The sequence below is a fragment of the Lupinus angustifolius genome, chromosome LG05 (genome assembly GCF_001865875.1).
Source record: "Lupinus angustifolius cultivar Tanjil chromosome LG05, LupAngTanjil_v1.0, whole genome shotgun sequence".
Lineage (NCBI taxonomy): Eukaryota > Viridiplantae > Streptophyta > Magnoliopsida > Fabales > Fabaceae > Lupinus > Lupinus angustifolius.
Genome location: NC_032013.1, coordinates 23304959 through 23322119, shown reverse-complemented (window position 1 = coordinate 23322119; position 17161 = coordinate 23304959). Strand labels below are relative to the sequence as shown.

Here is a 17161-nt window from a genome sequence, read left to right as displayed (position 1 = left end):
ATTCGGTGAGCGTATAAGTGGAGGAATAAAACCATTTTAGGAATAGTTCTTCTGATTTAGGTTATGTTGTAAAGAATGTCTAGCAAGATATTAATATTTGGAGCCAACTAGATTGTTTTTCTATAAAAGAGTTTGATTTTTAAATTAATTGGTGCAAGCCAATCAATGAAGTTTTGAAACTCGATGTGAATGGTAGTTGTTCTATGGGTAAAAACTTGATTAGGAGTCGCATAATGATTTACAATCATAAACGAACATTGGATTTTTGGATTCTCAACTTAATTTCTATCAATATAATATGGTGTAAAGTTGGCATGAAGCTTGGGTGAGAGGAGATTAGTAATGGAATTGATTGTATGGAGAAATTCTTTATTCAATCTTAGAATTTGCATATGCATTTCATGATCTTAGAGGGTTATACACAACATTTGTAACTTGCTTACGAAAAATTGGGATTTCCACCCAACACATGCTTAAGGATAGGAGATATGGTAGCATGCATACATTTTGTCAAAACTTAAAATAAGTAATCATGATATTGCGCGGGACATATATTAATCTTTTTCTATTAGTGTAGTTTGTTTTCTTTATTTTTAATGCACACAATAAAGCTAGGTCAACCCCAAGTTTTAATTTTTAAGTAAATTATACTCACATCCTATGAGTTTTAGTCAAATTATATAAATCAGACACTCCTAATTTATATTCATAAATTACATTGACTACCTTGAAATGAGAGATAATTTAATATTTAATAAAAATATGATGAGTGTAGTTAAGTTAAACAAAATTTGGTTTGTTAAAGTCTATGTGTCTTCATTATTTTTAATTCGTCAGAAAATAATATACAATTGATTTAAATAATATTTTCTTTCGAATTATTGATGTATTTTATAACAAACTAAAAACAAATAATATACATTAGCTCTTATATTATTTGGATTTATCACAATCATATACATGTTATATTATGTTAAACATAATTATAATTATCTAACTTTTTGTTTTAAAATATTCACTTTTGCATCAGTAATCAGTGTAATATTTTAAAATATCCCTTTGTGTCTTTTGCAAACATGTGTCATTAACTACTTTTTTTTATACTTAAAAATATCTCTCACCAAATTAATATCAGCCTACTAATGAACATTAATTCAAGTGGTACATGCTTGATTTTCATGAAGCAAAGTCTCAAGTTCGAGTTTCGTTGATGGAAAAAATGATCGCTGGGAGTGTTAGCCCCACATACCTGTGAATGTTTTTAGCTCAGACAAGATTGTTTATAATGCAAGGATACATGTGGGAAACCAAAAAAAATAATTTCCCTATATAAATAAGTGGTGGCAAATATTTGCAATGCCTCCTAGCAAGTTGACAGTCCTATTGTTATTTAATGCCTAAAACTCAAATAAACTCTACTCCAACTTAATTTAATGTGTGAAACAATTTTGGTGTATGTGATTTATCTAATGTGTCGAGTGCTCCATTAATAATTAATAATAAAGATAATTTTAAATACAAGAAATTTCATATTTATGCATTCTATTTTAATTTCAACAGCCAAATCATTATTATTTAACTTAAATTTTTTATATATAAATATTATTTTATTGTTCCTTTTAACTTTGAAATTTATTTATCCTTTTCTCAATCAATCTATGCTTTGACGGTGGATTTCTCCCATTACCATCATTGTTAACTAATATGGAATGTTTGCATTGTTACTGTTGTAATTCTGGTGGCAATGGTTTTCTTATTGACTTATTATTAAATTAATATTATTTTATTAACAAACCAATTTCACTAAGAGATGAAATTTAAAGATTAATTAGTGAGAAAAAATAATCGATGACAACTATTTACAAAATACACAAGTTTTAGGAGTTTATGCTCTTTGCTTTTTTTAAAAGGTAAATAATCAAAGCCTAAATTAATATATGTTATATTGGCTTAGCCTATTTAAGGTAAAGTTTGGTTTGACCTATTCAATATATGTGACAAATAAATAAATAAAGTGAAGAATATCTTTAGGGATGACAACGAGGCGGGACGAACATGGATAATGCTTTCCCGTACCCAGATATGTACTATTTACGTGTACTCGTACGAGTAGCGGGTATTTGCAAGTACCCATGAGTTTTTAATTCCAATATATATTTATATATTTTATAACAATAAATACATATAAAATAATTATTACATGAATTTATGTACATGTTAAATTTATCATATATTTCAATTACTAAAATTCATTATAAAATAATACAAAGTTAGGTAATATATAATTACAAAATAATAATAATAATGTAACATATATAAATTATCTAATTAAAAATAAATTTATAAATAAGTGTATCTGCGAGGCAGATATCATGATACCCACTCTCGTTCATAAATTATTTTTATTGGTACCCGTTGCGAATATTTTAGCAAATAACTACCAGACATATATTTTTTGTCACCCCTAAATATCTCGGGGTTTCTAAAAAAATTTGGGTTCCAAAATGAAAACATTCGTACCAAAAAAATGTATCTCTCTATACAAAAATTGGTTCATTGGGCCGTTGGGTTGATGGGCTTATTAAGCCCAAAAATTCAAAGCTACTTTCATACTTCAGCTCATCAATCTCGGAGAAGCAGAAGCTGAAGTTGAAGTTGAAGCATCCATTTCTTGTGACTTCAACAATGGAAGGTTTGAAGGGTTTTCTGAAGAAAGGTTTAGGTGAGATGGCATTCAACACCGGCGGCGGAGCCATCAACTGGTTCCCGGGGCACATGGCCGCCGCCACGCGAGCCATCCGCCACCGTCTTAAGGTCGCCGACCTCGTAATCGAAGTCAGAGACTCTCGCATTCCGTTGTCCTCTGCTAACGCTGATCTACAGCCACTGCTTGCAGGAAAACGACGCGTCGTTGCACTCAATAAGAAAGACTTGGCCAACCCTAACATCATGCATGTAACATTTCCTATTTATACTAGGTTCTGATTTTATAAACTCATTATTGCTTGGAAATTTATATCATAGAGATTCGACAAAATTTTATGCTGGCTGTGGACTGAGTAACACAATCTTCAGCTTTTATCTGCGAATTATGTATAGCATCCGGCACACATAGTTGAAATGGTTAAGAAAGATTCAAATATCAATGTTTTGTTGATGAACATCGTTCAATCTATGTAGCCGACCTCACTTTATTGAAATTAAGACTTGATTGTTGTTTATTCATTTGAAGTTATAGTGACTTTATATGTTATAATGAGTTTAGGCCTTCAGGTTTAAATCATGGATACATATAAGACTGTGTCCTTCTCGGAAACATGGAAGTCTCGTGCATTAAGCTGTACCTGCTTAACTTATGTATCACAAACTCAGGATTAACATGACTGATGTATATAAATGCAGGAACTAAAACAAGCCTTTTTTTTAAATTAGGGGGTTAATATGACAGGTGTTTACAGTTTCATTTTTTATTCTTTATTTATTTTGACAATGTATCTGTTTATTTATGTTATTTGAATTGTTTTGATTTGGTTGTTGTAGAAATGGGTACGTTATTTTGAGACATGCAAGCAAGATTGCATTCCTATAAATGCGCATAGCAAGAGCTCTGTCAACAAGCTTCTAGAGCTGGTAGAGTTCAAATTGAAGGAACTAATTTGCAGGGAACCTACACTCCTTGTTATGGTGGTTGGTGTTCCTAATGTGGGGAAGTCTGCTTTGATTAATTCTATTCATCAAATTGCACAGTCTCGCTTTCCTGGTAAACACTTTTGCATGTAACAATTGCAATTAATGACGTGCAATTGTTTCTTTTATCGTTAGGAATTTTAGTTTGATTTGATAATTTGTTGATGGTTTCGTAGTGCAGGAGAAGATGAAGCGAGCTACTGTGGGTCCACTACCTGGTGTTACTCAAGATATTGCAGGATTTAAGGTTTGCTGGTTTTATTTTTCGGGCCTTTCTGTAAACTATAGTCTATGGTTGAAGGACTTCATATTTTTAAGGATTTTGTGTAAACTATACCTGATTTAAGGGCTTCATATTTTTAGGGTGTTAAATATTAATGACAGTTTTTTTTAAGTAGTTATCTTTATATACACGTCACAGATTATATTCCAGATGATCACTGATCCTGAATTTTTTCGGTGATTGACTGAAGCACTGAACATTTTGAATATGAATGATATCATGTTTGCTAAAGTGTAAAGGGAGAAAATAGGATTACCTTATTATTTCTGGAAGTTCTATGACTTCTATAATGCTTATTTGATCCATGTCGTGCATTTTTTGCTATCACTAGTCTGCCATGTGTTTCTGTTATAACTTATGGATTCCTGATGTAAGGTTCCAACCTTGACTTGATATTTCAGATAGCACAGAAACCAAGCATATATGTCCTTGATACCCCAGGGGTGCTGGTTCCAAGCATCTCAAACATAGAAACTGGTTTAAAGCTAGCTCTTGCAGGTACTATATCTCAATTAAATTATTTACAGTTAATACTGTGTTTATTACTCTTTTAAGTAATAAAATATGGCATGTTTCAAATGTTTGATTTTGTTCAGGGAGTCTAAGTGCTAAAATTGCATCTATTTCATCTTCATATGTTTCATTGCCGTCGATTTATTTGATTGACCGTCTTGAATGTAAATAGACATTATTGAAGGGCACTTCAGGGAAAAGAATTTGAATGAGGTGGGCATAGAACAATGGGGTAAAACTTTAGTTTAAGGGTCTGTTGGTATGGAGTAAAAAAATTGGGGGGAAGGGGGATCCATGGATAAATTTTGAATACTATTTTACTAATATTAATAAATCTTATCCATGACTTTTTTTACCCAATACCATACTGAATGATGAAGAAAAACAAAATCATGAAGTTTCAAACAACTTTGGGCAATTGAAAAGGTAGTAATGCATTGAATAATTATGAATCTATGATGATCCTTTTTTTTGCCCGGAGCACTAATGTGTATGTGATGTTTTTGACAGAACATAGTGGTGTTGCTTGACTCCAACTAGTGGAAAAAGACTTTGAATGTTGTTGTAGTGCTAATATGTTGGGGATAATCTTGGACTGCAATCACTGCGTTGCGTTTGAACTTTGAATGTGGCTTACTTTGCCATTTTTTTTAAAAATTAACCATATCTAGCAGTTATTAGATCTTAGTTTTTCACTTGGTTTTTATTTTGCTCTCCATCAGATTATTTTTTCCACATTCTCTCAGTATTTCTGGCAATCAGTGAATTAGAAATTTCATCTCTTAATGAGTGCTTATTGAGTATAAGGTGTACAAATTATCTCAAAAGGGCTCTGGCTGGAACATTAATCTGTTCAGTTTCTGATATCTTTTTTAGCATATGTCCTGGTATATTTTGTGTCATGTAAACTTGGTTGTTGCATTGACAGGGTCTGTGAAAGATTCAGTGGTGGGTGAGGAGCGTATTGCTCAATACTTACTAGCAGTTTTAAATATCCGGGGGACTCCACTTCACTGGAGGCACCTAAATAACCGGAGAATAGATGGGATTGAATATGATGCTGAGGAAAAACATGAATATAATCTGAAAAATCTTAAGCCAAAGAGAAAAAATCTGCCAAATAGATCTGATTTGGTATATGTTCAGGTAATAATATTTGTATCTAGTTTTCTTCTATGCATAATGGAATATTATACTTCTAACTTCTGTTGCTGGAAATTTGTGCACCTTGTTGGTTGTTAAAATTAAAATGTTGTCACACTTTCCCACACGCTTTAAAATTTAAACCCATTTGATTGTAAATACTTTTGCTTTAGATGTTTTGAGATTTGATTGTGGTTTAGCATGAGTAACCCTTTAGTTACACCATTTAGTGAACCATATGGTGCTACAGTTGAAAAACAATTACAAGCTTTTGCTACTAGTAAAGAAACTTGTATGACAAATGCCTTGCCATAATTTTGTTACTTACGTTGGGTAATTTGCCGATCTGGCATCTCTTTTGCTTATATTGGCGAATAACTACACCTGTCATGTTGAAACTATGAAGATACTCTTGATTTATATATTCCTACTCTTGTCTGCAATTGTAAATATTTTGTGGTGTTTTAGAACGACTGGTTGTCTCCTTTCTGTAATTATATGTTATGCATTTTATGTTTCCAAGACCTAGAAAGGTTTTTGTTGATTTACATTTCTCACATTTGAGGTTGCAGTTTGTGTTGTTCTTACTTGGCACTAAAACTGAATATCAGTGTGAACAGAACCACTATGCTATCGTTTTGGTTTTTTCTTTCTTATATTTTTATTCCATTATTATAGGATCTTGTGATGGATGTTCAGCATGCACTCTATTCGACAGTAACAGAATACGGTCGCAATGTAGAAGACGAGAGTGACTTAGAGGACCTTATTGACAAGCAGTTTGGTGCACTGCAGAAGGCATTAAAGATACCTCACAAGGCTTCAGAATCAGAAGCACGGTTGATGGTATCCAAAAAGTTTCTTACTCTATTCAGGACCGGTAAACTTGGACCTTTCATTTTTGATGATGTCCCTGATATCAAGCCTGTATCATAAAGATATCTTGATTATTCAATTTTGTTACTCTCCCTTTCTGTTGTATAAGATCTCCTACCTTTATTTATATAATAATATATTATATATTATTCTAAATTTTGCTATCAATGAATATGATTTATGATAGATTATTATAGTGTTCATATAACGAACCACGGCTGTATGATTATTCTAAGTTTTGCTGCAAGTTGATTTTATTAAAAAAGAGATGTTATTTTTGCTTAACTTGGAATGCAATTTAGTGAAGATTTTATTAACATTTTATTACCCAACATTTCTATTTCATCAATATTGAGTTTATTTTTTTAATAACATTTTATTACCCAAAATTTCTTTTCATATAAGAGCAAAAAATGTATTCCACTTATAATATATAAGTTTGTTACATTGTCACTATATAATTCAACATTTATGTTAAATCATCATTGATTTTTTTCAAAAAAGTAATACAAATGAAGAGTAGATAATATATTGATTGTATAAATTTTTATGGTACAATACATAGATATTACATTCATTCTATAATCTTTTAAGCCACATGATTGTGTATTTTTTCTGAAACAGTGACACGTAAATGAAATAAATTCCATCATCTCTCACGACTCACCTATACACTGTCCTACCCACCTGAACTTTATTAACACACGATCTTTCATTTCTCATTCAGATTTGTTTCTTATATCTACCCAATATCTCTTCTATTTATTTTCTATTGCTCCATCTCTCTTTAATTTCATCCACTACCTTCTATTATTAGAGGGGCCAATTTTTTTAAATATACATTGTAAGTTTGTAACATAACATGTTTTTTAAAAATATGGATCAATGATCGAGAGCCCAAAACTCCAAAATATCACAAGCTATAGCTGTAGAATAATGAAGCATTATAATAAGTAAGATGATAACATATTTTGTCCCAAAAATTTCAGAATTTTAGTTTATAGTTCATTCACTTAGAGCATCCACACTCATGGACGAAATTTTTGTTGATAATTGACTCCACATCTTATTTTATATTTGTTTCTATTTCTCTCTTGTTATGTGAATGAAAAAGTATTATGTAATAGTAAACATGGAAAATAGACATTAACTCTATCTCGAACTTCTAAAGGAGACAAATAAAAATGAAAAAAAAAATCATATAAATAAAAATGGAGTTAGTGATTGTTTGTACTTACCATTAAATTATGCAACTCAACAATTTGTTACCTCCAATAGATGACAACCATTTTGTCTAGTAATAAACTCCATAATCTACCTCACATTTGTATTTATACTAATATATTAAAATATAGTTAAATCAAAATTAATTAAAAATAATTTTAAACCCATTAATATATGAAAGATTATGTGCAATATGGTTGTGTTAATATGATTCCCTATGAACAAATTCCTCTTGGGTAATAACTACTACTTGGCACAAACTCATCTATTTCCTAAATCTAAAATATACAATTCGTCATTTCTCTTAACCTTCACTCTCTAATATGACCCGAATCCTCTTCGGTACTTGAGAGTCCATGTAAGTATGTAATTCTATAAAATACAAAAGATATTCTTTCACTTGGATCATTATGGCAAGTATGGGCACTTTCCAAAGCCTCCAATTGCACAGGTAGAAGAATTATATCCATTTCATCGTCATGAATATATTTGATCTATTCAACTATAGCTAGCTATCATATGTGTAATTTTAAATTTATTGTAAGAATGGGGCATGGGTCTCCCTTCATTGATAACTTGTAGCATCAAAATCTCAAGGTTATCTCAAATTTATGACTCCATATTGAACCCAAGTTTGAAATATGTGTTTGCTTTGATGATTAAAAAGTAGGGATTTTTTCACACCATTTGGAATATAAGATGGAATTGTTAAGCAAATATTGGATTATTTGTTTGATCTCAGAGAAAGGTACATGGAAAGTAATTCCATAATTTGATCATGATTCAATTATTAGAATATTATTTGAGAGTTATGATACTTTATGATGATACTTAATTAGGATATATACTATGGCAACATTAGAATTATTGTGTTGATGTAACTTGAGCTATTTGGTAAGATACATTCATGATAGAAGTTGTTGAATTTTTGTTGTAGTGGTACTTAAATGTTTATTAATTAACTACTTTTATAGTAACATTTAAATAATTAAATAACCACTTAAGTAATATTACAAGAATTTAATATTCATGTATTGTAAGTATAACATGATTAATACATTATCTACTGTCATGTGTGTTACTTTTATTTAAAACTTAACAATATATGATTAACGCATGAATAATGAACGATATATTGATAAAGTGTAAGAAGCTCTTATAATATTATTGCATAAATTATTTTCTCATTTTTCAATATTCCAAAATGCTAGATGATTAATTCCAAAGTAACAATACTTCCCCATTTTATAATTGTCACTTTAAAATAAAACATACAGACTAAGACAATCACTACATATATTAATGAAAATGGGTGAAAATGAAAAAAAAATAGTCAATATGATTGTCCAAAGTTACAAACTATAGTAAGAACTTAAAAATGTGTAGGTGACAATTAAAATAGCATAGATGAAGTAATAAATTTAAGAATAAAACATAAATTTAGTCATTCAATAATATATTTGTCACCAATTTAGTCCTCCAAATAAAATGATCACCAAATATGTTAAAATGATCATCAGATTAATCTTTCCGGAGACTTATTTTGGTGGTCATGTGAATCATTTAAGGACTAAAGTTTATACTATAGTTAAAAACTATTTTAACTTCGAGAACTTATTTAATAACCACCTTCTTTAAAAAAAAAATTATGTTGGTCAATATTAGGGACCAAATTAACATTTTACATATAAATGAATTAAAGTTGTATATCAAATCATTTTTCGTTGTTGAATATATCAGCATGCTTCTAAAAATAATAATAAATCATTTCAGTAGATCATGTTTTGATATCAAATCTTCCAAACAACGACAAGACCAGCGTGTACGTGGACAACTACATTACCACAAATATAATATACTTTATTTACTAAAGATATAAATAAATTAATATCAACTTTTAAAAAGATAAGGTATATGAATATGTGACTATATGTTCATATTTAAGAAAGTTTTTTCAAAGAAGCATAAAACTTATACTGCAAGAAATAGCAAGAACATAACCATAATGGGAAATTGGAAGAGATAACATGAAAAAAAGGAATGGACAAAGATGGAAAAAAATATGAGTCCCCTCATAAATGGAACTAGAGAAGGATAAGCTGAAATTTCTTACTAACTCCTGTATTTGAAAAGAGTTACAAACATATTTGTAAATAGTAAGTATTATCTCTATTAACGAAGAGACAAATACTACAAAAAGTTAAAGGAAATAATAGTAGAGTAAATTATACTGACACCCTATGAGTTTTAGTGAAATTACACAAACCACCCCTCACTTTTCTACACCTACACAAACCTCCCATATTTTTTAAATTTCAATACATTGATCACCCCTGCATAAGAAATAAGTGTAATTTTTTAAACAAAAAATGTGATAAATGCAATTAAGTTAAACAAAACATGATATATTGTTGAGACACGTCCAAATAATATATGAGTCAATATTTCTTTATTATTTTTGGTTCGTTACACTATATTATAAGAGCTATTTAAACAATATTTCTTTATAATTGTTGATGCATTTTGTAACGAAAAATAATTAAGATACATTGATTTCTATATTATTTAGGCTTGTCTACACAATATATTATGTTTTGTTTAACTTAATTGCATTTATCACATTTTTTGTTTAAAAGATTACACTTATTTCTTATGCAGGGGTGGTCAATGTAATGAAAGTTTAAAAATAGGGGAGGTTTGTGTAGGTGTAGAAAATTGAGGGGTGGTTTGTGTAATTTCACTAAAACTCATGGGGTGTCAGTGTAATTTACTCATAATAATATGATAAAACATTTTTATCTTTTTATATACAATATAATAATACTTTTGTCATTAAAAACATATATATCAAGTATTTATCTCTTTGTTGACACTTTTTATTTTGATTTAAGAATCAAATGTGGTTGTGCGGTCTCATTTAGTAACAAAGCAAATAAGATGATCCTTTACATTCAAAGTTCTATATGTACTAAATGAATTCTTATTTACCTAACCAATTTGAGTATAAAGAGAAAAGTTTTTTTTAGTTTCCCACTGATATCTTCGCATTGAAGGCAATCCTATCCGAGTTAAGAACATCTAAAGTATATGAGACTAACTTTCCCAGCAAATATTTTTTCTATCCATGAGACTTGAACCCAAAACTTTTAGTTTCATTAATTAATAATTTTTTTGATAAAATATATATAATTATTGACAAATTTAATAATGTTTTCCATGTAAAATTATCTAAAATGGTTTTAAAAAGAGGGCCAAATTGAATACTTTTTGAGCAATTCATCTAGTCCCTATCATAAGATGTCTTTAACTATATTATATATACCAACTAAGGTACCTTTATTTCTTGATTTTTTAATAAGATACTATGGCATCTTCTATTCTCTTTTTGTAATTTTCACAAATTTAATGTTCCCATTATTAACAAATGAAAAATAAGAGAAAAAACAATAAATAATACTGCAAAAATATATAATATTTTTTAAAAGAATCAAAAGAAATTATAGAGTACTACTTATAAATAAGACTAGCTAGACGGAATAGTCCATTCAATACATCACACAAATTATTCATATTTTTAATAATTGATATATTGTTTACTTGGAAGATACACATACTCTAAACCAAAAGTAAATGTTAAATAACCTCTTTTTTATTAAAGTCACAAGTCTTTTTTATGGGAAATAATCTTGCTCAAATCGAGAATATCTAAAAAATAGGGAAGGTCAACACCATTAATGTGATATGTTAACTAGTAAAACATAGGAAATATTATTTACAATATAAAACAATTTTGAAAAAAAAGGAAAATAGGTTGGGAACAATAATAAATAGTGAGTGATAGGAGGTGAGAGTTATAACTTTGTAAACATATTATTATAAAAGTAATATTTGAAAACTTTAAAAATGAAATTTATGGGTATTATTCCTTCTAACTATACTTGTAATAAACACGAAATATCTTTGATAAACACATGCATTATATTAATGTATAAATTATAGAGTACGTGAATACAATAGAGAAGTTGCATTGATTATATATATAGAGAAGTGATAGTGCACTAACTGATATATGAACACAGAATTGAAAATGGGTGGTATGGTAATGGTTTGGGAAGATCTAACAGTGGAACTTCGTAGTTTTGGAGAAGATTCTTCTCAATACAAGAAGCTGCTTAATGGACTCACTGGTTTTGCTGAACCTGGTAAGATCATGGCTATCATGGGTTCTTCTGGATGCGGCAAAACTACCCTACTCGACTCTTTAGCAGGTCTTTCTCTCTTTTTTAATATGTTTCTTTATATTATAAGAAATAGCTCGATTTATCTTCCGATTTGAATATATGAACTTTAGTTATAAAGCAAACAACTTAATCGTTGCATGAGGGCAAAACTTAACCCTCACATGTCATATTATCGAAAATGGCAAAAAGATATTATAGACAATTTCCATAACCTGCCAAATGAAAATTCTCTAAAATATATATGTGAAATAAGTTATTATATATTATCTATATATGATGTACTTAGATATATGGTCCATCACTACAAAAAAATTGTCATATAATAAAAGCAAAAATCTATTGGTAAAAGACAAAAAACTGTTAGCCTTAAAAATCTATACCTACGAATATTTTTTTAATCAATAAGTGTTATATCTACATTTTTATTTCCTTCCATTTATACACCCCAAATTATTAGGTTTATTCCACTCCTCTTTTCTCACCTATGTTTTCTATCATATGATCAACTAATAATGTATCTATTTTTAAATTTTATTTTGATATATACATATTAAGGCTTAGAAGATTTTAGGAGAATAAAGCATTAGTTCCTTTATATGATTCATTGCATAAATTAATTATTCCCTAATAAAAATGACCCTCTTTTGATTTATTTTCTTACAAGGGTCAATGGAATAAATTACAACACCCTATCTTAATATGCACATTTTTGTGCAGGAAGAGTTTCTGCAAATGTTATAGTGACAGGTAGCATTTTAATGAACAGGAAGAAGAGAAACTTATATTGCAGAGAAGTGGTAAGAATTCTCGACCTTTTGGTCTTTCTAGGATCTAGTGATGCCTTATACTACTATATCGATGTTTTGTTGAAGAAAAATATATTTAAGTTAAAAACACTCGAATATATTATGGTGATGTATGTTTGTTGCATTTTCAGTCTTATGTTGCTCAAGAGGAACTTCTATTGGGCACTTTGACTGTAAGAGAAACTCTCACTTACTCTGCAAACATGAGGCTTCCTTCAAAAATGAGCAAAGAAGAGATAAAGAAAGTGGTTGAAGAAACAATAATGAAAATGGGTCTTGAAGAATGTGCAGATAATACTATTGGTAATTGGCATTTAAGGGGTCTAAGTAATGGTGAAAAAAAGAGAGTTAGTATTGGCCTTGAGATTTTAACAAAACCACATGTTTTACTTCTTGATGAACCTACTAGTGGACTTGATAGTGCATCAGCATTCTATGTAATTCAAGCTCTAAGAAACATAGCTTGTAATGGTGGAAAGATTATTATTTGTTCCATTCATCAGCCAAGTAGTGAAGTTTTTAACCTTTTTGATGATTTGCTCTTGCTCTCAAATGGGGAAACTGTTTATTTTGGAGAAGCAAAGATGGCTCTTAAGGTAAATTAGTTTCTCCTGTATAGTTTAGTTTCTTGAAATTTGGCTTAAATATATTTTTGAGTAAATATTCATTTCGATCTCTTATGTTTGTTCGAGCTTATCAGTTTGGTTCTTCAAAATTTAAAAACCCTAAAATGATCCATTAAAATTTTAAATGTGGGTCAAATTAGTCATTTTTATAATCAAATTAGTTCCTATCAGGTATTATTAAACATGCTAAAAAAAACTAATTTGACCTACATTTGAACTTTTGGGGACTATTTTGGATTTTTCAATTTTTAAGGGACCAAACTGATAAGTTTGAAAAACGCGATATTAATCTATATTGTTACTCTATGACAATATGATTTTTTATTGTTTAGTCTCTATTTAAATTTTATTAATCTTTAGTCCCCCATTTTACCAAAAATAGCATGCTTTTACTTTGTAGTCTCATTAATGACTAAAGCACATTTTTTTGAAATATTTGAGGGACTAAACCTAAAAAGCTTGAAACTTTTGGTCTCTAAACATAAATAAAAGCTTTGGAACAGTTTTTTGCTGATGCAGGGTTCCCTTGTCCTACTAGAAGAAATCCTTCAGATCATTTCCTTATGTGTACTAATTTGGACTTTGACTTGATTACTGAAACTTTAGCAAGATTACAATTAAGTACAGTGAGTATGAAATTTGATTATTTTTTTATTATGACTAAATACACATTTTAGTCTCTCATGTTCTCTGACCTTATCCATTTCGTCCTTCAAAAATTAAAAAATCCAAAATGGTCTACAAAATTTTTAAATGTGGGTCAAATTAATCATTTTTAGCATATTTTAAAACACTTGATAGTGACCTAAAAATGACTAATTTGACTTAACCAATTTGAGTTTTTTAATTTTTGGAGCACCAAACTGATAGGTCGAAAAACACGAGAGACTAAAATGACTCACTTTTATTAAATGGTTCCAAAATTGGTGAAATTGCTTCTAAATGTGAATTTTCAATTTGATCATTGACAGTTAACATCATCAAATTTTGTTGTGAAGATGAGAACAGCACAAATTAGAGCAAAACTTATTGAGAGTTTCAAATGTTCAGAACTAATGATCAATACAAGAAGAAGAATTCAAATGCTACAACCCAATGTAATATTTTTTTAGTATAATATTTCTTATCCATAGTATTTCTTATATTTAATATACAAATTCTACCTTCATTGTCTTGCATGTATCTACTTTTGAAAACTAGTTTATGGTTACCTACAACTACATAGGGAAATTGTGTTCCTTTTGAATGAATCTTGAGTATGACATTCAATAATGATTTTGAAGAATGAATCCAATCAATAGAATCCATCAATTTATTTTAAGCACCAAACTATTTAAAATACACCAACAAGTCATTGGTCTAGTGGTATAAGGTTCCACTAGATCCTCAGAACAACCAAGATGTCAAAGGTTCGATTCTTGGGAGTGTCTGAGTGACACTTGTTGGGAAGGGTAGCCACACACCCCGAAATGGATAGTATTACTTTTGTTTTTGAAGAATGATTTGTATTACTTTTGTTTGAGAGTAAATGGTAGTTAACAAATCAACAGTGGATGGTTCACTGACAGTGTAAAAAACTTTTATATTGTCAGTGTATTCATATTAAATCGTTGTTCTATATCCTACTGAGCTTAGAGATTCAAAGATGCAGGAAGAGCAAGTAATTGAGTCCAAGGTTAGAAGAAGTACCAGCTGGTGGAAGCAACTAAGGACAGTGACCCAGAGATCTTTCCTAAACATGTCTAGGGACATTGGTTACTACTCGCTAAGGATCATATTTTACATATTGGTGTCAATCACTATTGGTATCATCTTTTTTCATATAGGCACAGACAGTAACTCAATATTGTCTAGAGGAAAGTGTATATCATTCATCTATGGATTCATGATTTGTTTATCATGTGGAGGGCTACCATTTTTCATTGAAGAATTGAAGGTAAAAATGAATTTATCCATTCACTTAAAAAGCTACTACAAAATTCATAGACAAAACTTACAAGTTGTTCTATAGGTGCTCGAGTTTCCGTTTTTCAATAAGAACAAAACACGTCTAGCAGTTGTTACACATGTTATATTTTTATTCGTAAGTCGCGAGTGACAACATATGTGTTGAAACACCACAACATGACAAGCACCTATGGAACAAAACCAAAGTTTTGTCCATTCTTTTTGTCTATCTAATCACAATAGAATTCAGTTGTTCTATGTTGAAAGGTCCAAAGGGCATTATGGAGAGGCTGCATTTGTTTTAGCAAACATTATATCATCATTCCCTTTCCTTCTTGTGATATCAATCTTCTGTGGAGTAATTATATACTTCATGGTGCAATTTCATGCTGGTGCAACTAATCTTGCATTTTTCTGCATCAACTTGTTTTGCTGTCTTTCTGTTGCTGAGACATGCATCATGACTGTAGCCTCAGTGGTTCCCAATGTCTTGATGGGCATAGGAACAGGAACTGGTGTACTAGTAAGCAAATCATTTTTTTCTATACACTTGAAAAATAGATAATTTACTATAAGAACTTGACCATTTTATTGGTGGTTTTGATGCAGATTTTCATGATGATGCCCTCTCAAATATTCAGACGTTTACCTGATATTCCTAAGTTCTTTTGGAGATATCCCATGTCTTACCTCAGTTTTACTACTTGGGCAATGCAGGTACAATGCTCAGTGTTTTGGTTAATTTAATTCTGAAATCCATCAAAACCAAAACCAAAACTAAGAATGCCATGTTAGGGACTCAACTGATAAGAACAAAACTTGGATATGGTTTTTCTATGTGCTTGTTCTGTTTTTTCTTCAAGAATCTAAAATGTGTTTTCATATAAATAAGAGAGAAAACTTAGGTGCTTTTCCTTGAGGGCTTGGAATGTTGTTTTCTAATTAAAACATGACATACTTAAAAATTGGAACACATGTGATATTTTCATTGACCAGCAATCAAACATGTGTTGCATCTACGAAAACATAAAATGTCGAACTATTATTACATGTATGTTTTTATTCGGAAAAATATCACAATTACCTAATGATTTGTAAGTAAGTTTTCCAATTCCTTTTCTCTATGTCCTCTTGAGGTAACACCTATTAAAAGGCCACATCAAAAAAAGATGAACAGACTAGGATATAACATTCTCCAATTCATGTAGAAATTCCCTCTTTTGCTGCATAATACTAGTAATACATTGCCATGTTTTTTCAACTACAGGGACAGTATAAGAATGACATGCTGGGTCTTGAATTTGATCCTCTGCTACCTGGGGACCCAAAACTTAGTGGAGAACAAGTCCTTACAATAGTATTTGGGGTTCCATTGAATCATGGAAAATGGTGGGACTTAACAGCATTGATTACCTTATTAATACTTCACAGATTGATTCTTTTCTTAGTACTTAGGTATTATAAAAGACCAAAATCAACAATGCTGTGGTTTTATGCCAAGGAAAGAATGCAATTGGCAAAAAGATGTTTGATGAGTACAAACAAGAGATATATCTCTTCCAAGAACAAAGCAGCTCCTCATCCATTATCATCACAAGAGGGACTTATGTCCCCAAACTTTGCAATATAATGCTTTAATATCATAGTGATGTGAGTTAAGTGTTATTATTGTGGATAATGAAATGTTACAGCTTAAGGGTTATATAATGCATTGATATTATTACCAGTTTTTTACCTGCTGCTGGTTGAATTTATTTTGCTACCACCTTCCACATTTATGGAAAATCAAATAGAAGCAAGGCTAAAAAGTGATAA

At 30.1% G+C, this 17161-nt stretch overlaps 2 protein-coding genes across 3 annotated transcripts; both read left to right on the top strand.

Annotated features, from left to right (window-relative positions):
• Window positions 2660-6670, top strand: LOC109348216 (short integuments 2, mitochondrial). The gene is made up of 6 exons (XM_019588512.1): window positions 2660-2955; window positions 3541-3760; window positions 3864-3934; window positions 4372-4468; window positions 5412-5629; window positions 6305-6670. The coding sequence occupies exons 1-6, from the start codon at window positions 2686-2688 to the stop codon at window positions 6560-6562; spliced, it is 1134 nt and encodes a 377-aa protein (XP_019444057.1). The 5' UTR covers window positions 2660-2685; the 3' UTR covers window positions 6563-6670.
• Window positions 11812-17078, top strand: LOC109348214 (ABC transporter G family member 15-like). 2 transcript variants are annotated; one of them, XM_019588510.1, is made up of 9 exons: window positions 11812-11994; window positions 12685-12764; window positions 12905-13369; window positions 13903-14025; window positions 14371-14496; window positions 15051-15335; window positions 15597-15869; window positions 15956-16063; window positions 16614-17078. In XM_019588510.1, exons 1-9 carry the CDS (start codon window positions 11814-11816, stop codon window positions 16974-16976), a joined length of 2004 nt encoding a protein of 667 aa, XP_019444055.1. In that variant the 5' UTR covers window positions 11812-11813; the 3' UTR covers window positions 16977-17078. The 2 variants fall into 2 exon arrangements, with proteins under 2 accessions (XP_019444055.1, XP_019444054.1); XM_019588509.1 differs by having other exon boundaries at window positions 15045-15335.

Bases quoted from the DNA above. Each gene is read 5' to 3' on its own strand.
- LOC109348216 (XM_019588512.1), top strand. From the start codon at position 2,686: ATGGAAGGTTTGAAGGGTTTTCTGAAGAAAGGTTTAGGTGAGATGGCA. The intron at 3,935-4,371 runs GTTTGCTGGTTT...TTGATATTTCAG, and splicing joins AAGATATTGCAGGATTTAAG to ATAGCACAGAAACCAAGCAT. The intron at 4,469-5,411 runs GTACTATATCTC...TTGCATTGACAG, and splicing joins TTTAAAGCTAGCTCTTGCAG to GGTCTGTGAAAGATTCAGTG.
- LOC109348214 (XM_019588509.1), top strand. From the start codon at position 11,814: ATGGGTGGTATGGTAATGGTTTGGGAAGATCTAACAGTGGAACTTCGT. The intron at 14,497-15,044 runs GTAATATTTTTT...AGAGATTCAAAG, and splicing joins TTCAAATGCTACAACCCAAT to ATGCAGGAAGAGCAAGTAAT. The intron at 16,064-16,613 runs GTACAATGCTCA...TTTCAACTACAG, and splicing joins TTACTACTTGGGCAATGCAG to GGACAGTATAAGAATGACAT.